We start from the raw sequence: 22,016 nt of genomic DNA, 5'->3' as shown, positions 1-22,016 counted from the left end.
TTTTGCTAGGGCAAATACCATTATCCAAACTGCCGTCCGCCCTTGTATCCGGCGATGACATGGCAATGACGTCATTGATGATTGAAGAAGTAAATTCTCGCACAAAGGTAGTTCAAAAGTCCTTTTCTCATTTGCAAGAAAGATGTTGAATGGGGAAATGTCCCCCAAAAGTTTTTGCCTAGGCTGACAGCGGGGATTGTTTTTATTGCTTTCTCCACGGAGGTGGGGTGCCAGCGAAGCGCGAGTCCACAAGCACAAGACGGGGACGGGAGTTGGGATGATGGGAAGTACCCTTAGGCCGGCCGCACATTGGCTCCGACAGCACTGCGGCGCACTTTTGCTTCCGACAGAATTCGGACCCCCAAACCCAATTTCACACGAACATTCCATTATAGTCAATGGGCGGTGCCGACAAAATAGAACTTGTCTCTAATTGCTATCCGACATCGGCGAATGTCCGCGGACATCGGCGCCAGTGTGCGTGGTTCTATTGAAAACAATGGAATCGAATTTTAGCTGAGCAGTGCTCAGCACTTTGTCGGAGCTGGTGTGCGGAAGCCCTTAGTGTTACTTGAATTGTCCTGACTCCTGAAGGAATGAAGTGAAATGACTCAACTGATTGGTTCCTGTGACTGTTTGATCTGACCAATCAGGAGAGCTGTGCCCGCATTCTGCTGTACAGAGGAGCCAATAAGGACTCAAAGAATAACAGTGGACAGAACGCCTTCCAGGTAATACCTGTGCATAGATGACTGATTTGATTGCATTGTATTTTGTTGTATTAAATATCCTACTGTGTGTGTGTGTGTGTGTGTGTGTGTGTGTGTGTGTGTGTGTGTGTGTGTGTGTGTGTGTGTGTGTGTGTGTGTGTGTGTGTGTGTGTGTGTGTGTGTGTGTGTGTGTGTGTGTGTGTGTGTGTGTGTGTGTGTGTGTGTGTGTGTGTGTGTGTGAGTATCACTTTTCTCAAACTGGAGTGCTTCTCAGAGCCAAGTGATCTGTGTGTGTTTGTGCATGTCTGTGTGCGTATGTGTGCGTGTGTGAAGTTCATTGTTTGTTTGTGAGCGTGTGTGTGTGTGTGTGTGTGTGTGTGTGTGTGTGTGTGTGTGTGTGTGTGTGTGTGTGTGTGTGTGTGTGTGTGTGTGTGTGTGTGTGTGTGTATGTGGATGTGTATATGTGTGTGTATGTGTGTGTATGTGTGTGTGAATGTGAAGGTGCATGTGCGCTCCTCTTTGTGTTCGTGTGTGTAATACGTACAGTGTTTATAATAATGGTCCGTGTTTGGGTACGAGGGATCCCAGGTGGAGTGTAATCATGTGCGTGCCATCGCTGCGTCTCTGGTAGCGCCAGTTGTGTGCCCAGTGCCAGCTGAGACTTTCTCTGCCTCTCTTTGTGTGCCTCTCACAAGTGTGTGTGTGTGGGTGTCACAGCCAGGGAGAGGGAGAGAAAACTCAGATGAGCTCAAGAAACGCCTACACCACGCCGGCGATTATCCAAAATGAAAGAGCCAAGTGTGATTTTTATACTTGTTTGAGAAAGTGCTTGTTCATTTATTTATTTATTTGTATGCATTTATGTAATTTCTGGTGTTGTTGTTTTTTTCTTCTACGGTTTGGTTTGTTTGTAGGTGGCGGTAATGTCTGGCCATTTTGAACTTGGAGAGATAATCAAAAACCACAGGGAGGCTGACGTGGGTAAGTCTTAAAATTCAAAGTCATAGAATCTCTGCACACTCTCTGCTGTCTCGGCTCCCAGTTTTTATTTAGCACGACATTTCGACCAATATGATCAAGTGACAAAAGACCTGGCAAAGACCTTATTCCTCAAAACGAGTTTAATAAAACTCGTGAGGAATAACATGTGAGGAATATTTTCGTATGGTGGCAGTATTCCGTTTGGGCATAAGTCATGTAAAAACTCTTTATTCATTCCGAGTGCACATATCTGGAATATTCCGGTTGCAAAACACTGTTCCACACATGTAAACGGAATATTCCGGAACTTCTTTTAAACCGTACTGACAATATTCCATTTGAAATTGCAGTACTCTGAGAATGTAAATGTGTTCACTGTGTGTAGATGCTTTAGGTTGGTGCTTTCTTTTTTTTAATCCTTCACCTGTTGACAAGAAGCTATACATTCTTTCTCCTTCTCTTTCTCCTCCTGTCTCTCTCACTCTTTTTTCATTTTTTTGGTATCACTGTCCCTCTATGTCATTCTCTCAATCTCTCTCTCTCTCTCTCTCTCTCTCTCTCTCTCTCTCTCTCTCTCTCTCTCTCTCTCTCTCTCTCTCTCTCTCTCTCTCTCTCTCTCCTCTGTCTGGTAGAGATGTTCAGCGTTTATTGCTCTCCAGTACATATAAATGTCAGTGCAATATCGTAAATCAGCTCTGTGGTATCATGTGCTTGCGGGCCTGCGCCCGTTTAGTTTATATTCTGGAAGCACATTGGTTGTAAGGTTTTACATCTGTGGCATGTGTGATTGTAGCAAGTGTGTCTGTGATTGTAACGTGTGTGTGTGTGTGTGTGTGTGTGTGTGTGTGTGTGTGTGTGTGTGTGTGTGTGTGTGTTGTGTGTGGTAGTGTGTGTGTGTTTGTCATGTGTGTGTGTGTGTGTGTGTGTGTGTGTGTGTGTGTGTGTGTGTGTGTATGTGTGTGTGTGTGTGTTCATACTCTACAAGTTGTAAGTTGTAAATTCCTTAGTTTGTTTTAAGCTTTCTATCAGGGTGATATGGTGTACAGCACTATGTCCCGGTCTCACCCTCATGCTCTCTTGTGCTCTCTCCTCTTTTAGTGTGTTTATCTTTCTCTTCCTCCCTTTTCATCCCTGCATAACACCTGCTCCTCTCTCTGTTCGGTAGAGTAATACCGTGTACCACATTATGATTAGGGTTGGGACATTAAACGTTCATTTTGATTAATTAATCACACGATTCGATTAATTAATTAACATGATTACGGCAACTCCCCAGACCTAATCTCACTTGTGATTAGGTCTGGTGTTAACCAGGCAACCAACCTGGCAGGTCGGGAGTCGACTTTGGGCTACAAATCTGACGCCCTAGTCGTGTTGAGTACAGTTGGTAGACACATTATCCTTAATTCCTACCTCGTAATTATGACAACATGTCGGTGTACATTTGTCGCTAAATTTACCTTCTAGGGGGCCCACAAAAACCTGTAGCCTAGGGGCCTCAGGCCGCCCTAAATCCAGCCCGTTCCTCTCTTCATTTGGCCATATCATGTCACCTATTTAATTCTCTCTTTGACTCTCTTCACTCTCTTTCTCTTCCATAACACCTGACCTGTCCCTTCATAACACCTGCCCTGTCCCTTCATCTGTGAGGCAGGGCAATACTTGCCTGGTTACCACCAGATCTAATCACATCTTTCAGATCGAAACGATTGTGTAGAACGTAAGGCAGTATGGGTGTTCCCAGGCTAGGGCAATACTGTGCAGTGCACTAATCAAAGATATTTGACATTCTCTTCCTGGATTATCTCTGATATCAGCATATCAAAGTCTCTCTCTTCCTATACCTCCCTAAGTAACACCCGTTACCCTCCTATGTTTGGCAGGGCAATACAGTGCATATCATTAATTCAAAATCTCTCTTGTCTTATAAAGAAGATAGAAGAACAAAAAAAGTCTCTTTACCTCTCCTCCTCCTTTACCCTTCCGTAACACCTGTTACCCTCCTCTGTTTGGCAGGGCAATACAGTGCATATCATTATGTCAGCAGATCTCTGCTCTTAGAAAGAAAATGAGAAGAACAATAAGTCTCTCTTCCGCTCCTCCTCCTCCTATACTCTTCCGTAACACCTGTTTCCTTTCTCTCTCTGTCCTGTCCGTCTGGCAGTGCCCTTCGTGGAGTCGCCCAAGTACGCCCCCCAGAGGCGGGAGAGTGGGCGTACGCTGGCCCTGCCCCACCCGCACCCCTTCCTGCGGGCCAACAGCGACAACAGCATGAACCTGCCCGACTGGATGGCCTTCCCCAACGCCACCGGCTCCAACATCGTGTCTGTGCAGGTACAGGTAGCTGCCAGTGGGCGGCCAGGGAGAAGTATAGTATACTTACCATAGGGCCAGCCAGGGAGAAGTATAGTATACTTACCATAGGGCAAGCCAGGGAGAAGTATAGTATACTTACCATAGGGCAAGCCAGGGAGAAGTATAGTATACTTATCATAGGGCCAGCCAGGGAGAAGTATAGTATACTTACCATAGGGCCAGCCAGGGAGAAGTATAGTATACTTACCATAGGACCAGCCAGGGAGAAGTATAGTATACTTACCATAGGGCAAGCCAGGGAGAAGTATAGTATACTTACCATAGGACCAGCCAGGGAGAAGTATAGTATACTTACCATAGGGCCAGCCAGGGAGAAGTATAGTATACTTACCATAGGGCCAGCCAGGGAGAAGTATAGTATACTTACCATAGGACCAGCCAGGGAGAAGTATACTACCCTACAAAACAAGAACGCAGTAACTCTGAAAACTGCAAACTGAGAAAAAAGGCTTCAAAGTTTCCTATATGGCGCGACAACTGTGTTGTCGGTAAAGTGGTGGTGACACTTCCTGGGAATGCTTTTTTAGGATAGAAATTTAATGCAAACAAAAAACCCAGAAAAAACAACATTTATGTGTCTTTTTGCCACAAAAATCAGAGTTACTGCGTTCTTGGCTGGTATTACTGCCACAAAATGGAGTTACTGCAGGAGTTACTGCGTTCTTGGCTAATATTACTGTCTACTCCCAAACCATTCCTATTGGAAAGTGCAGCAGCAACTCACCGACTTACTGCGTTTTTGTTTTGCAAACCTTTAATCGTAACCTTTAATCCAACACTGCAGTAACTTTTCTTTTGGTCATTTTTGCACTTTCAAAATGAGTTTTCTCCAAAACGGGACGGTGTTGGACCACCATTTTTTGACACAAGACAAATGAGGTAGTTTAAAACCCATTTCCGATATAATTTTTTTTTTTCGACCATTTTGAGTTACTGCGTTCTTGTTTTGCACAGCAGTATAGTATACTTACCATAGGGCCAGCTAGGGAGAAGTATAGTATACTCACCATAGGGCCAGCCAGGGGGTCAGGATTTGGCTGGTTAGCTTCGCCGATTATCAAGGCACTTCCTCGTCGCCATTTTCACAAATTCGCTAATTTCCGACACCACTTTGCTTATGATGATAGGTGGGTGTGCTTACAGTTTAGTGTTGGGTTGGGTTACAGGTCTGTGGCTGGGCACCTTATAATACCTCCATGCATCCAATGCTTCCATATAGCTTTCCGGTCAGTCAGTAACGTGGCACGTAATTGGCCGAGTAAACTGGTGTCGTAAATTAGCTCCATGAAACTACATTTTGGAAGCTGAAAAATGCATTCAATTTTTGCTGAATTCACTGGCCTAGCATTCCCCATTGAAATGAATGGGTTGTGGGACTTATTCACTCTCTCCAGGTCTTATACTACCTCCATGGGGCCAGCAATAGGCTCGTTCGTGACGAAGCAGTGCTGCTCTTGCTAAGCAGCGAGCATGCGCACTTTGTCAGTTTGATGCATTGTGGTTAGAAAATCCTAACCACAATGCATCAAACTGACAAAGTGCGCATGCTCGCTGCTAAGCAATAGCAGAACTGCTTCGTCACAAACGAGCCTAATGGTACAGGTTTGGGAGATCCCATGCTGCTTTGCACAATCGCTCCGATCGGAAAGACAGCATGGATTCTACCCCTCAGCGAGGGCTCCAGATCTTGGGCTCCAATCAGAGAGTGGGGACTGGGAGGGTTGTAAAGCCGATAACTGCAGTTCGTTTGACTAGATACAACTGACACGATTGGCTATGGGCTGCTACATACAGTATATGCCAAATGACACATTAAGTAACACCCGATAGACGGCCATGGGCCATCGTAAACAGCACCTTTCCTACAGGTGCGAGAAATTGCATAGGAAGCCTCCAGACTATCTCACTTATGAGACAACAATGGGCCGGGTCTGGGCCAATGTCTGCAGGGTTTAGAACACCACCAACGCTGTTTTAAGACTTTTTTTAGAGGGCTAAAATTCTCTCCTGAATTTTTCGTGGCTTTTCCTCAGGAGGAGATGATGCCGGTGCCATGAAAAGAAACTTGACAAAAAAGTTTTACTTTTTTCTGTTAAAGGTTTTCTTTTCCTGAACTGACTGGGAAATTTTGATCTGTGATTCACATGTAAACCAAACATGTACAAAAGGCCCATTCAATTGAAATAGAATTAACTACACTCAAAGCAATACCAAGTACAGTAGTGGCCCCACGTTAGAAGGGAATTTGCCCCTCATAAAGAACCACAGAGAGACACCTTGTTCCTCCACATGTGTTATATCGCCCATGGATCGCAGCAAAGTTTATTCAGAGGAGTCTCTCAATCTTGCCACAAGTTAATAAAACATTGGGAATAAGTTTGAAAACCTGGTTAGTGTTGCTTTCACGTCTGCATTCAACTCATCATGTTCACATGTTGTGTTGATAGTGTGCAATAAAACAAAAAAGTTGTGAACGTCTGAAAAAGTGGAAGTTTGAAAGCAGCCTCGGTGTGTGTACTGTAGTCTACAGTGCTCCTGCAGCCCTGTGAGTCAGACATCAGTTCCCATGGCGATGAACAACACAGCGCAGGGCCAGGAAGTGCCTTGGCCAGAGGGCTATGCGGTGACAGCATGGCCACAGACGACAGGACGTCTTAGCATTATCATTATTATTCATCTGTACACAATGACTGCCCTCTCTCCATCTGTCATCACCTCTCTCTGTCTGTCTCTATCTATCTCTCCCCTTGTTTGTGGTCTCCCTCTCTCTCTCTCTCTTTTTCTCTCCATCCTTGTTGTCCTCCTCTTTTTCCTTCTGTGCCGCTCCTCTTCTATCTCTCTTACATCTGCTCTCTGTATCCCTCCATCTCTCTATCTCTCTTTCTCTCCCCATCTTTCTGTGTTCCCTCCTTTCTTTCTGTCTCTTTTTCTTTTCCCTGTTGTCCTCTCTCTTTCTGTCCCTCTTTCTGTCTCTTCCTTTTTATGCCCCCCTCCCTCCCCCCACCCCTCTTCCTCTTTCTCTCTTTTCCCTCCTTCCTCCCTCCCTCCCTCCCTCCCTCTTTCCTTCCCCCTCTCTCTTCCTCTCCTCTCTCTCTCTCTCTTTCCTCTCTTCCTCTTCTCTCTCTCTCTCTCTCTCTCTCTCTCTCCCTCCTCTCTCCCTCTCTCCTTCTCTCCCCCCTCTCTCTCTCTCTCTCTCTCTCTCTCTCTCTCTCTCTCTCTCTCTCTCTCTCAGGGGTATAGACAGGGCACCTTGCGGAGCTCCAGCAGCCCGCGTGGGGCCCGAACTCGCTCTCCGTCCCGCGGGAGAGTGGTGGAGCGAGATGACCGCAGCCGCCAGTCGCGCAGACAGGGGTGAGACCACACACACACTCAGACACGGCCGGCCAGACATACACACACACACACACACACACACACACACACACACACACACACACACACACACACACACACACACACACACACACACACACACACACACACGGACAGACCGACGTGCACACACACACACACACACACACACACACACACACACACACACACACACACACACACACACACACACACACACACACACACACACACACACACACACACACACACACAACAACAACAACAACAACAACAACAACTGTGTGTAGAGTAGAGTAAACTTTAAACTGTGTGGTGTGTGTGTCTGTGAGTGTGTGAGTGTTTGTGTTCATTTAAACCCATAGTGTGAGTGTGTACGTACGCTATCCTAATAAAAGTGTATGATGTGAATGTGAGAGTGTAAATACAGTGCACTAGTGTGTGGGCTCATGCTGGCGCTGTTGATGCTCTAAACATCATTTTGGTCCTCTTCATCAATAACAATAAATTGTTGAATTGAATTGAATTGAATTGGATCTGCATGCAGTACAATGTATTTACATTATGCATATTTACAGGGGCTGGACAAAATAACTGAGACACCTGTCAGTTTAGTTAGTTCCTCTTGTGTCCACAGTTAATCCTGTTGGATGTGGTTCATTTTTTCTTGGTGGTATGCAGACATTACCTTGGATACTGTGGCTCTTGATACATCACAAAGACTTGTTGTCTCGGTCAAAGATGCAACAGTTACACACGTACCAAGAATTTCTCCTTTTTGAATTCTGACATGTCACCCATAATGTTTTGTGCATTGCCAAATTTTGAGAAAAAATGTGCTCTAACCCTGGTAATTGAACCTTCACACTTTGTAACGAACTGCCTCCGTCTCCTCTGGAGTGAGAGCGCAGCGTTACTGTTTTACGCACTACATCTCCCATGTCACCTTGCAGTCACCAATTATCCCCGTAGCCTATAAAGAGGCCAAGTTCAAATTCAATGGCGGCTGAGAGTTTGTGAGAAGACGACAACACTGCAGAGCGAGAGAGAGAGAGAACAACGCGGAGTGTGAACCTGGAAGATGTGCCTTTGAAGTACCGTTGATGTTCGTAACGGCAAAAGAGCCTCGTCTGTTCTAAGACTGTGACCAGGACGCATCGACAGAGTCGGACGTTGTCACGAAAGACTTGCGCAGACCAGGAGGTCTCACACAGCCAACAATCTTTGCTGTCTGTATCTCCAGACCAGGGCGAAGACTTCAGAACTCCAGGACGGTAAAAGGAATTCAATCTTCGTTCACCTGGCTCCACTATCCGTTCTCAAACCTCGCTACTGCTCAGCTCTCATCCGCTCAGACCCATCTCTCCCGTATGCACAAGCGCGCACACATTGCACACATTCAAACACAAACATTTCATCAAGTAAGGACAATTTCTTTTGGGGGGGTTTACTTTTATTGTAATTTGAAAAATATTGTATTGTTTAATTCTATTTTGAAGAGTGCACTAAAAATAACAAAAGACTTTTTTGTGTGGAACTGAATTATTTCCAAGGTCATCACTGGTTATTTATTCATTGTGGGAGTGGTAACAGGTTAATCCGACGGCAGTGTTCGTGCTGCCTGGCGCCCAACTCAAAATAACTTTAAAAACTTAAAACATAGTCGGTTGCACCGTTACAGATGGCGCCCAACGTGGGGCCAGAAGGTGGCGCTTTTTCCCCAGTTTGAATTTACATGCATTCGTGTTAAATTCACCAGTGATGAACCACACTTGTAAAGTATTTTTGAGAAGTGTACGGCATAGGCCACATTGCAATTACGTTTCGATTGTGTGCTCATTGAAGTACGGACACTTGAGTGCGACTTATGGATAAACTGATTAATAGCCTTCTTGCTGGATTGAAAAGTAAAGTACTGAGTTTCAATGAAGTAGAGAAAAAAAAGTTGGATGCGGTTTTGAAATTGTGTAATGCAGTAATGATTAATATGATGCTGATGTAAAAATGGTTATGTTTGGGGAAATAATTATATGGGCTTACATATGCTTTAGTATTTTGTAAACTCCCCCTGATATTTCATACACCTATATCTCATCAGGCTCATTTCCACCGCACGCACATTCATATCACGTTGCTTCTTCAACTTCAACATGACGACTCAAGTCACCAATGTTCCATGGAACGCTCTTTTCAATTTGGAGAGACGGGTCATGGCTGAGCTGAGCAGTATTTCGGATTACGTGAAAAAACTGTGCCAGGATGTTCAACACCATGAGCAACAGCTTGCTGAAGTGCGGGGCCAAATGGAAGAGCTCCGTTACGCACTGCATCAGTTTTCACGCACCAGTCAAGTTCACCCGGTGGATCCGGGGTTCCAGGCTGCTTCCGTGGTTTCCTCTGTCAGCCCACCTGCCCCTCATTGTGCCACGCTACTCTCCAACGCCAAGAAGCAAGTCACTCGGCCCAGCATTGGCATCCTCTCCTCAGATCCACCAGTCATGCACTCGATGGCCCACTTGAACTTCCCAGTGCCAATGTCAACAGTGCGTGCTGAGCAGCAAAAGTCACCTGCTGTTCGGCATATTCTACGTTTGATCCGGGAAGGCTGTGAAACGACCAGAAACAACTACATCGTCTCTGCCGGACTGGTGTACCGGACATCACAGTTTGGTAGGCCTAGACTGTTCGTGCCATCCTCCCTGGTGACAGATGTGCTGCATGCGCACGCACAGCAGCATGGTCACCGTGGTGTTTTCAAGACATTCCGTCAGCTACATGCTATGGCTTTCTGGCCAAGACTGTGGGACACAGTTAAAAACTTTTTGAAACAGACTTCCGAGAAACTGCATGTGAACCGCAGCGCACCACTGCGGACCGCACCTGTCCAATACAGTGCGCTTTCCAGGTCAGCTGCAGCACTGTTCCAGACCTCTGTACATTCTGACCCAATCCCAACCTCAGACGAGTCGGAAGACGAAGCTGAAATTATGTGTTACCCTGGATGAACTTTGCACAACTAGGCGTTGTTTTTCCAAGGGGGGGAGAATGTAACGGGCTGCCTCTGTCTCCTCTGGAGTGAGAGCGCAGCGTTACCGTTTTACGCACTACATATCCCATGTCACCTTGCAGTCACCAATTATCCCGTAGCCTATAAGTAGGCCAAGTTCAAATTCAATGGCGGCTGAGAGTTTGTGAGAAGGAAGACAACAGCAGAGCGAGAGAGAGAGCAACGCGGAGTGTGAACCTGGAAGATTGCCTTTGAAGTACCGTTGATGTTCGTAATGGCAAAATAGCCTCGTTTGTTCTAAGACTGTGGCCCAATTCGAAACGGGAGGTAGTGACTCGATGACTCTCCTCCTACATAAACATGTCACTGATCAGATAGGTCAAGTTAGCTGATGAGGCAGCCGTTACGAACGGCACTAACGAGTGCGCCGCCTTGCGCATTTGATGTTACGGCGATTCTATGGCGGGAGTTACGTTCATCACGTTAGCACTTAGCTTACGCATGCTATTTGAACGGTGAATGATCGTCAGATGGCGGAATCGTAAAATAGGCTATAAATAGATCTAGCGACAGCATATTTAGATACTACAATGTTGATTTATGCATTCGATTTTCAATATCTACATACATAAGTGTCAGAATAAAGAGTATGATAAGGTAGTAGCTTGGGTAGTAGCCATGTTTGTTTTTCAGGTTTCCGGTTGAGAGGGAGGTGGCGCACAGCATGTTGGGTACCAAGGCAGCGAAGTCAGCATCTGATGTATCCTCGAAATATCCTCGTTATGCCCACAAATGCAGTCAACTGCCGATTCGATCCACACTTCATGACTCTGTGTCCAGTTAGCTCACTGGAAGGACAGCTGCCTTCCCTATTTCGAATTGGGCCTATGACCAGGACGCATCGACAGAGTCGGACGTTGTCACGAAAGACTTGCGCAGACCAGGAGGTCTCACACAGCCAACAATCTTTGCTGTCTGTATCTCCAGACCAGGGCGAAGACTTCAGAACTCCAGGACGGTAAAAGGAATTCAATCTTCGTTCACCTGGCTCCACTATCCGTTCTCAAACCTCGCTACTGCTCAGCTCTCATCCGCTCAGACCCATCTCTCCCGTATGCACAAGCGCGCACACATTGCACACATTCAAACACAAACATTTCATCAAGTAAGGACAATTTCTTTTGGGGGGGTTTACTTTTATTGTAATTTGAGAAATATTGTATTGTTTAATTCTATTTGAAGAGTGCACTAAAAATAACAAACTACTTTCTTGTGTGGAACTGAATTATTTCCAAGGTCATCACTGGTTATTTATTCATTGTGGGAGTGGTAACAGGTTAATCCGACGGCAGTGTTCGTGCTGCCTGGCGCCCAACTCAAAATAACTTTAAAAACTTAAAACATAGTCGGTTGCACCGTTACAACTTCACTTTACTGGTGCAATGTGGAATTAATGAAGATTGGCCAACAGTCTGGAACACTTAAGCCATGAAGCTTACCACACTATAATGACAGGTGTCTCAGTTATTTTGTTCAACCCCTTTATATACGCACTCACAGTATCTATACTATGTGGTGGGGGACCCATCAGTAGCCAGGGCAAAGCGGGAGAAGGTGGCCAGCGTAGTAACAGTATGCAGTATCCAATATATGTATTATGAATACATTTTATATACAGTATTTGTATATATATATATTAACTGTATGTGTACTGTATGTGTTGTGTAGTGGCAGGGGATCCATCAGTAGCCAGGGCACTGCAGGAGGAGGGGGCCACCATATATAGTATAGGCCTACAGTGTACAGTACACTATACCTATGTATTGTGCATATACATAGTCTATATATTTACTCAGTGCTTAATTTGTCAAGTGGGAGGTCCTGGAGCGCAGAGGATGGGAGGCTCCCCCAGGAGGGGGGATCTGTGATGTCTTTCCCTAAGGTTCCATTCAAGGTTCCGGAGCTCTCGTCTGAGGTTCCAGAGCTAGCTCCCCCTTGCTCCCCCTCAAATTAAGCACTGTATTTACTGTATGTGTTCTGTATGTGTTGTGCCGTGGCCAAGGATCCATCAGTAGCCAGGGGACTGCAGGAGGAGGGGGCCAGCGTATACAGTGTACTGTAGGGCAGTGGTTCCCAACCTATGGGTCCCCAAAGATCCAAAGAGGGTCGCGAAGCCTTCTTGATTTTAAGGGGTTTAATTTTGAATACCATATAAAGCCCATGTTGAATAAATGACAAAGCATTTATTCCATATTTGACCAAAGACAAATTGAGGAATAAAATAACTAAAATTAGTTGTCTAAGGAAAACGAGGGTATCATGTGACTCCCTCTTGTGCGGGCGCTCGTGCAGTTGGGTCGCCAAAGCTTACAATGGTAAAAACATGGGTCCCTGAAGAAAAAGGTTGGGAACCACTGGTGTAGGGTATACAGTATATTTACAGTATGTGTGTACTACTGTATGTGTAGTGGGGGGGGCTCCATCAGTAGCCAGGGGACTTCAGGAGGAGGGGGGCAGCGTATACACTATACACTACACACTAGATGTTTTATGCATATACTACATTATACACATTATTGTATGTGTACTGCATGTGTTGTGTAGTGGGGGGGGCTCCATCAGTAGCCAGGTGACTGCAGGAGGGAGGGGGCCAGCGTATACACTATACACGACACACTAGATGTTTTATGCATATACTACATTATACACATTATTGTATGTGTACTGCATGTGTTGTGTAGTGGTGGGGGCTCCGTCAGTGGCTAGGGGACTGCAGGAGGAGGGGGCCAGCGTATACACTATACACTACATTCTAGATGTTTTATGCATACATATTATATATATTTACTAGTGGTGTGCCCTCACGATCCGATTCGATCACGATTCGGGAGGTAGCGATTCGATTCGATTCGATTCTATGCGATTCGATCCTATCCGATCCGATTCATTTCTACAATGCATTGCAATGCATTACATTTCTACTGAAAGCAAAGCAAATGTTTAATCAGTCATGATGAGGCAATACAAGTAGTCAGATACTGAGCAACAATTTATTGGCTGATTTCTGTATCAGTCTGTATCAGTCTGTATCAGTCTTGCAATGTTTTGAAGTGCTTTTATTTAATTTAACATTCATTTGCGCCCGAAATATCCATGGAAGTAATTGAAACTTAAAAAAATTGCCGGATCGATTCTGGAACTTTCCGGATCGATTCTGGATCGTCCATGCCCCGCATTGGATTGCATCGCTGAATCGATCATTGTTGACACCACTAATATTTACTGTATGTGTTGTTTACCCAGTGGCGGGGGCTCCATCAGTAGCCAGGGGACTGCAGGAGGAGGGGGCCAGCGTCGGCGTCTGTACAGCGCCGTCCCAGGACGCGTCTTCGTAGCCACGCGCTCACACACCGCTCAGGGGGAACGCGAAGTCAGCCTCAACAAGGGAGACAAGGTCAAAGGTGGGTGCAGAGAGTTGTGTGTGTGTGTGTGTGTGTGTGTGTGTGTGTGTGTGTGTGTGTGTGTGTGTGTGTGTGTGTGTGTGTGTGTGTGTGTGTGTGTGTGTGTGTGCGTGTGTGTGTGTGTGTGTGGGTGTGTGTGTGTGTGCGCGTGTGTGTTTGTGTGTGTGTATGTGTGTGTGTGTGTGTGTGTGAGAGAGGTACTATAGTTTATGTTTGCCACACTGTGTGTGTGTGTGTGTACTGCGTGTGCATGAGTGTGTGTTTGTGTGTGTGTGTGTGTGTGTGTGTTTGTGTGTGCGTGCGTGCGTGCGTGCGTGTATGTGTGCGTGCGTGTGTGTGTTTAATTGAAGCTGCAGATGAAGGACATTGTCAAAGTCAATACTGCAGCTGAAAGGAAGATTTTCATTGGGGTCCCCTTGGTTCCTGTTTTGTTTTGTTTTACAATGTTGCTGTTGTTTCACTTCACTGGTGAATTTACGGTATGTAGCTCTCTACGCAGTGTTTCTCAAACTTTTTCAGACCGAGGACCACTTTGTCCCCTATAAAAGTGTTCAGGGACCACCTCTCAACTGAATTGACAGTTGAGGGGTGCTTATTTGACATGCAAAACAGATCACTCACTTTTTATTCACATTACAAGCCTGCCTTATTGTGGTGAAAATAATACTTCAGCTATGTTTAGCTTTGTAATTATGTTACAAATATAGCCTACCGCTAGCTCGTCTTGGAAAAGTAGACATCCCCTCGCGGACCACCTGAGCGATGTGGCGGACCACCAGTGGTCCCCAGACCACACTTTGAGAATCACTGCTCTGCTGTATACCGTATGGTCTGCTGGCTTTCACAATAGTTACATTCCAGAACCACCTGTAATAAAAATCCACACAGTAAAAATACCAGTGTTATGATAACTCTTAAAGAGTTGAATACGTACTCAATTTCAGATAACATTTGGTCCCTCTCAAAATTTTTGTTAGTTTCACTTTTTGGTCTTGGCTAATTCTGCTCAATATTTTCTAAATATTAACACACTGATATGTGGGGGAGCACAGTGGCCGTCTTCAAAATTTCACATTGATTTTTTACTCCACTGTTAATGTTAATATGAAATACTCCATGTGGACATAACCTGCACTACCACAGTCCTCCACTAACAAGAACTGCTGTTGCCCCCACACACACACAGACACACACACACACACTGAGGAAAGAACTGTGAACTATGTGACTTTGCACCTTCTTGCACTGCCTCATTTGAACAATAAGACAATACAACTGCAACACTACTTTTGTATATAACTGTTATTATATCACTGTTACTATTGCTACTGTCTTTCTTATTATTGTAATGGCTACATTCTATATTTATCTTATCTTTCTGTGTACATGTTAAATGTTCAATGCTAAATATCAATGGTAAATGTTAATTTTATTGTAATTTATTATTAATCACTTATTGTTACCTAGTCCATCACTGATACCTATCCTGTCTTGCACTTTATGTCAGTCTGTAAAATGTCAGTCCTGTGTATGTCTATGTCATGGCATGGTATAGAGAGAAAACGTAATTTCATTTTCCTTGTATGTCTTGTGCATATGAAGAAAGTGACAATAAAAGCTGACTTGACTTGACATAAGTACTATGGAATATTCACACCCCATTTTTAGATGCGTCCTAGCATCTCTATTAGATGGTCTGTCCGTCCGTCCGTCGGTCTGTCTGTCTGTCTGTCTGTGTAGAAAATATTTCATTTTAGTTTATAATAACCCTCCTACATGTTGTAAAGTGTGTGGGTGTTGTAATGTATTCAACTGAACATACAGTACATTACAGCTGTCATAGTTAGTCATACACTTAAATTCATACTTACTAACAATGACTTCTGACAATATCTTTTTAGCGTACATATTTTAAATTAAAAAAATGCCATAAAGCGATTCCCACAATGATTGCTTGACCTCTGGAGATTCATTTAATATGAAATACTGATGCAATGTCTGTAGTCCAGAATTATGAATTAATTATTTTCTCTGTCTCTCCAATCTCCTGTCTTCTAACTTTTTTCTTTTCTTTCTTTTCTTTCTTCCTCTTGTCTGTCCTTTTCTCTTTTACTTTTCTTCCTCTCTCTTATCTTCCATCTCTCTCTCTCTCTCTCTCTCTCTCTCTCTCTCTCTCTCTCTCTCTCTCTCTCTCTCTCTCTCTCTCTCTCTCTCTCTCTCTCTTTCTTTCTCTCTCTCTCTCTCTTTCTCTCTCTCTCTCTCTCTCAGTGTTGAGTGTGGGTGAAGGCGGTTATTGGGAGGGGACGGTGAGAGGGCGCACTGGGTGGTTCCCCTCCGACTGTGTGGAGGAAGTGGCACTACGCAGCCTGGAACCGCGCTCAGGTGAGATATACTGTATACACTACACACCATCCACGCACACACACACACACACACACACACACACACACACACACACACACACACACACACACACACACACACACACACACACACACACACACACACACACACACACACACACACACACACACACACACACACACACACACACACACACACAATAGAGCCTAAATCTGCATAGAGCCTAAATATGAATTATTAAATCATAAGCATCTGCATTTGCAAACTGAGATGTAATGCAGTGTTTCTGAACCAGGGTGGCTGATAAATAAATTATGTAATTTAATACATATTTGTCTAAATTAATAAAGTATTTCTTAGTCAGTGGAGTCTTTTATCTGCCATTTATGCACAATAAAGTAAATTTAGGTTGCCCCAGTAAGCTGCAACTTCGAACGTACGTAGGTTGTGTGACGTCTCCAAATGTGTTACTTTTCTAAGCTTTTGTGGTGTCCGATGCGATGCCATGTTACAGCTTGTTGCTTTTGGGTGCCTTGAAAATTTTCAGTGATTGAAAGGGTGCCTCGCCTAAAAAAAGGTTGATGAACACTGATGTAATGCATACAAAATACATATAAGCATAAATGCCTTCTCACTTAGTACATGTACACACACACTGCATTTACTCGTCCTGAGCCATTCTCAAACCAACTGTAGACAATTATTTGCATGTACACTTCAAGACATTCACACAGACAGTACACTCAGATCACAGTTACACCCACTCACTCCCATCCCGGCCCCGCCACACACACACACACACACACAGAGCTGGAGAGAGAACCACACACACACACACACACACACACACACACACACACACACACACACACACACACACACACACACACACACACACACACACACACACACACACACACACACACACACACACACACACACACAGAACTTCTGATTAAAGCTGTGAGTCTGACAATGTTTCTTGCTGTGCGTGAGTAAAAAGCATTACTATTCTGCACGGGAATGGGTGATGGTAGTGATGGTGGTGATGTGTGTGTGTGGGGGGGCAGGGCAGTTTGGGTACTTCCCATTACCATTAATTCTCACCCTGAGCAGCAGGCAGCAGCAACAGCAACAGCAGCAGTAGTGCACCTATAGGCTACCCAGGGTCAGGGCTAGACTGGGGGAGAAATAGGGCCCGGGCACGTTTGGCTTAAAAGGGCCCCTCATAGTTAGCGGCACAGAACTGACTCACCGGTGGGCCTCGCACTCTGGTGGGCAACTATTTTCAGAAATGTTAAAAAAATAAAATAATTGTACATTTCTGAAAAATCGGGGCCCACAAGGGTGCGGGGCCCACCGGGAAACACCCGCTGTGCCACAGTCCAGCCCTGCCTAGGGCCTCGGTGGTGGTGCGATCGCTCTGTCGGACCCTGCGGCTCCCTGACTTCGCACTTAGCGATGGGGGCTGTGGTGTGGTGTGGAGTGGTGTGGTTGCCAATGCACAACTATTAATAGGCACAGCCTCTGCTGCTAGCAGCTATCTCTCCCACTGAAGTAACAACAAAAGCTGCAAACAAACAGCACTACCGTACGTCCATGTAGCCTACTGTACTGTACGCCGGGGCTTCAGACTGCACATGTCACGGCTATTTTTACAAGCGATCTCCTCTCATCTCACACGTTTAAACGCGCCAGCCAGCTGAAGAGCAGAGCAGAACAGAGCAGAAGAGAACAGAGCAGAGCAGAGAAGAGCAGAGCAGAGTGGTGATGGTGGCAGGCAGCGGCCCTCAAAAGTTTTTGGCGGCTGAGTCGACTCCAAAAGATGGGGGATCTAAGCGAGCAGGGCGAGTTGATAGAGAGAATGCCTTCTGAAGCTTTTATCTCCGCCGTTTGTGTCAGCGGTGGCGTTGTACTGTAAGCGTATGGGCTGTTGTTATCCGCCATTCGTCTCATACACGTACAGTGCACGTGCGCGCCAGGGAGAATGTGCCTTCGCTGGCGTTGCGGCGTGCGCACGATGGTCCTTACACCCTCCTCCTCCTCCTCACGGCTGCTGGTTCCGGATGGCGTTGGTGGTGGCGGTGGCGGTGGTGGTGGTGGTAGCATCGATGGAGTTGGGGGGTGCGGTGGCGTGGTGGACATACTGATCCCGCTGTGTATGTGTGTTCCAGAGAGCCGCAGCGAGAGGACCAAGAGGCTCTTCAGGCATTACACCGTGGGCTCCTACGACAGCTTCGACGCGCCCAGGTAAGGAGCGCAATGCATGGGTCTTACAGTACATCCCTCTGTGTTGGAGCCATTTTGCTGTTTTTTGTATATTTTCTATTTTCCTCACTTTATGATGATATTTAGTTAGTTAGTTTTATTTCTGCATAATGATATTTTTTCATTTCGCAATATTGAGTAAATTTACTATGCATTTGGGAGCACTGGTGGCTCAGTAAGGAATTGGATATCTGATGGCGGGTGTAGGAAGGGAAACAGTTTTTAGACCGTGTCATTTTATTTACTTAGTGTTATTTAGTTAGTTTGAGAAGAAACCAGAAAATCTGTAACGTAAAGAGACCTGAAAGAAAATAAATTTGAGCACTGAAAAATAAGAACGCGCGTCTGAACTTAACTGGACCTCTCCCGTCAAAGCGACTCCAGCTGAGGCAGCCAGGAGGCCGCTACACTCTGGGTCTGCAGTATTTCCCCCAGAATTGTTGTTACTAGTCAAGGTGGTCTGGCATTAAAAGTATATATTTTTGGCTAAGCAACTTTAGAAATTACATTCACAACATGACATCTTTGTCTTTTCTGTGGACCTTGTCAGGGTGGTAGGTGTTTCTTGTCAAGGTGGCCGCCTTAGCAATAAAGTGCTGGGGGAAAATCTGGTATGCTGTAAGCACAGGGACAGTATCGATGTACTATATTGCAGTGGTTGCTCTACTGCTGTATCTAGCCTAATCGTGGTTGGCAAATTATTCCTCCTGGGATCATAAATGGGTTGCAGGTTCAAATTTAGGCGGAATTCCAAATAGAAAGAATGTGAGTGAGGTGGTAAACATTGAATGCTGTCTTCTCATTCATGGCCTACGTTTTCTGGAGTACAGTATCTACTAATTCTACTGTTCAAGAACTAAGGTGTTTCACTCTACTCTTGGGTACGTTTGCACACAACCATACACTTATCTTACACTAATTTTGGGTTGACTCCAGGGGATGGACTGACAGTACGGATGGATGATTTTATCATACAAGACAGTGGCCTAGTAAGTGTGAAGTTGGCCTTAGCATCAAGGTGGTTGCTTGCAAGTTCAACTTTGGTACGAATGGGAAGAATGTGTTTCGTAGAATGAGGTGATATAAAAAAACGAGTGTTGTCCAATACTCTCATCCATGGCTGAAGTTCTCTGGATTGGAGCATCTAATTCCGCAGCTCTCCAGGGAGACTCTCGTCTTGCACTTAAATAATACTTATGAGTCACTCCAGATTAGAGAGCGAAAATGTCAGAGGTGTCAAAAGTAAAAGTAAAAGTACTTTTGTGGTGTAATTACAACACTAGCACATGGCGTTACATAGCTGTTACACCATTTACTCCATTGTAACTAATGGGATAGATAGACTGTGTTAATACTGAAAAACACTGAAAACCTAACAAGGACCCACCACAAACTTGATCCAACCAGTGCACAGTTAGCTGATCGTAAGACGAGTACCCAGGTTACTTCTGTGGGAGGGAAACTGTGTTTCTTTTTTATACTTTTACTTTTGACACTATGCTAAATGTGATAGCCTTTGAGGTAAGAGAACAGGGCAGGAGAGCTGATTTGATCATGGCCAGCAGTGTCGGGTATTGGACTCCCATTAATCCCAAATATCTTTCTGTGCATAATACTTTTGGTGTAGGTTTATACACAGAGGCTGTCTGTGGTACAGAGCAGTAGTTAAGTGCTTCCTTGCTGAGCTTGCACAGTTTATATTTAGCTGCTTTTTTAAAGATGGAGCAATATGGATGAATGATTTTATTGTTTGTGCATAAACACTGTCTGCTTCAGTTTATTACTGGTTCCTCACTGATTTTGTGTGTGTACAAATGCTAATGTTTAGTCTTGCTAATGCTAATGTGTTTTGGGGTGCATTCCAATATGCAACCTTGCGTCCTCCACTTGTGCTTGTGGCCTCACGTTTTGCTGATGCCCTGCCTCCTTGGAGAAAACAATTAAGTTTTCTTGCTGTCAGCCTAGCCAAAACAATTTTTTGGGGGACTATTCTTCATTCACCATCCAGTTTGCAAATGAGAAAATGACTTTACAATTGAGCTTTTTCAAGATATTGAAATATAATGCTGTTGTCAGTGATACAACATATTACTTCCTGGTACGAGGCCACAAGCACATGTGGAGGACGCAAGGTCGCATATTGGAACGCGCTCTAAGTTTAGCCCGTAGATGTAGATGATCTTGTGTGTCTCACTCTGCTTTTGAGCTGATTAGTGATGGGACCATATAGAAGCATCCTTTTTTGATCACCCATTGCATTGACAGCAGGAAAAGAAGTGATTGTGGAAGATTTCTGTTATTGAGTTCTAATATGTCCTGTGAGTGAGTTTGTGAGATCTATGTGTAATTTTGTATGCAAAGGCATATCAATAGCCTAGTAAACTAGCCCCACCTGCCAACAGCCAAAAATATTTTTGCCTGCGAGTGGGTGTAGCTGGCGGACCAATCACAACACAGGAGATTTGTTTTGAATGTTTGGGTGCAAAGCGGACAGGGTTTTGAGGGAGTAATGATGAAGCGTTGTCCAAGAGGCACAGACATGTTTGAAAAACATTGGGTTGTTCCCATCAACAATCTTTTGATGTCTCATTGATCGGGGCCAGACTAAATATTCACATTTAATCTCACATTTAGTCTGGCTTGCCAAGCTAGCATATCAAATTAATTATTGGGGTTGTCACTATTATTGGGGTTGTCACTGATCATGACAGCTTGGTTGCAGGTTCGAATCCCACCCTTACCTCTACCTACACCTCCATACATGGCTGAAGTGTGTCCTTGAGCACACCTAGCCCCACATTGCTCCAGGGACTGTAACCAACACCTTGTAAAATTGCTGGTGTGTGTGTGTGTGTGTGTGTGTGTGTGTGTGTGTGTGTGTGTGTGTGTGTGTGTGTGTGTGTGTGTGTGTGTGTGTGTGTGTGTGTGTGTGTGTGTGTGTGTGTGTGTGTGTGTGTGTGTGTGTGTGTGTGTGTGTGTGTGTGTGTAAAAGGTAAAAGGTCACAAGGTGTGTGTGTTTGTTTGTGTGAGGTCTGCTTTGTGATCAGGAGTTATCATGGATGTATACCCATCTGCATGTGACACACTGACTTCTTGTTCAGTCTGAAGGACGTTTGGAGTAGAGTACAGTTGGGGATATGTCTGACATTAAATGTGGTTCCTGGCTTAAAGAGATAACTACCGCGAGGAAAAATTGTCATTCATGAATAATGTAGACACTGCTTCTAGCTGATATGAAGTCCTCAATTCAGCTTTTCACTTCTGTTTTAACTGTTCACTGAGATGCTGTGTGATGGGGCTGGGCGATATGGAAGAAAGAAATAATCACAATGTATTTTCACCCTATCATGCGAGATTTCCATTTTGTGATTTAGTTTTTAGTGTATTTGTCCTTACACTGACAATTTGATAGCTGCAGAATTGAAACCTGTGTGTCAAGGCAAACAGACATCTCACAAAGTTGCCTCGCTTTCTCCATGTCACTTTGACTTTAATCAA

The 22,016-nt window shown here is 44.8% G+C and overlaps 1 protein-coding gene across 1 annotated transcript in view; it reads left to right on the top strand.

Moving 5' to 3' along the window:
- shank1 (SH3 and multiple ankyrin repeat domains 1) overlaps window positions 1–22,016 on the top strand; it is a 132,661-nt gene that overhangs the window by 39,784 nt on the left and 70,861 nt on the right. The window contains exons 8-14 of the mRNA XM_063189331.1: window positions 654–731; window positions 1,625–1,691; window positions 3,856–4,025; window positions 7,300–7,418; window positions 13,729–13,886; window positions 16,155–16,268; window positions 18,425–18,500. Coding sequence (XP_063045401.1) covers window positions 654–731; window positions 1,625–1,691; window positions 3,856–4,025; window positions 7,300–7,418; window positions 13,729–13,886; window positions 16,155–16,268; window positions 18,425–18,500 — 782 coding nt within the window. The remainder of the gene's footprint in view (window positions 1–653; window positions 732–1,624; window positions 1,692–3,855; window positions 4,026–7,299; window positions 7,419–13,728; window positions 13,887–16,154; window positions 16,269–18,424; window positions 18,501–22,016) is intronic.

This window comes from Engraulis encrasicolus, chromosome 2, assembly GCF_034702125.1.
Source record: "Engraulis encrasicolus isolate BLACKSEA-1 chromosome 2, IST_EnEncr_1.0, whole genome shotgun sequence".
Classification (NCBI taxonomy): domain Eukaryota; kingdom Metazoa; phylum Chordata; class Actinopteri; order Clupeiformes; family Engraulidae; genus Engraulis; species Engraulis encrasicolus.
Note: the sequence above shows the minus strand (reverse complement) of the source record. Positions and strands in the feature narration are given on the sequence as shown.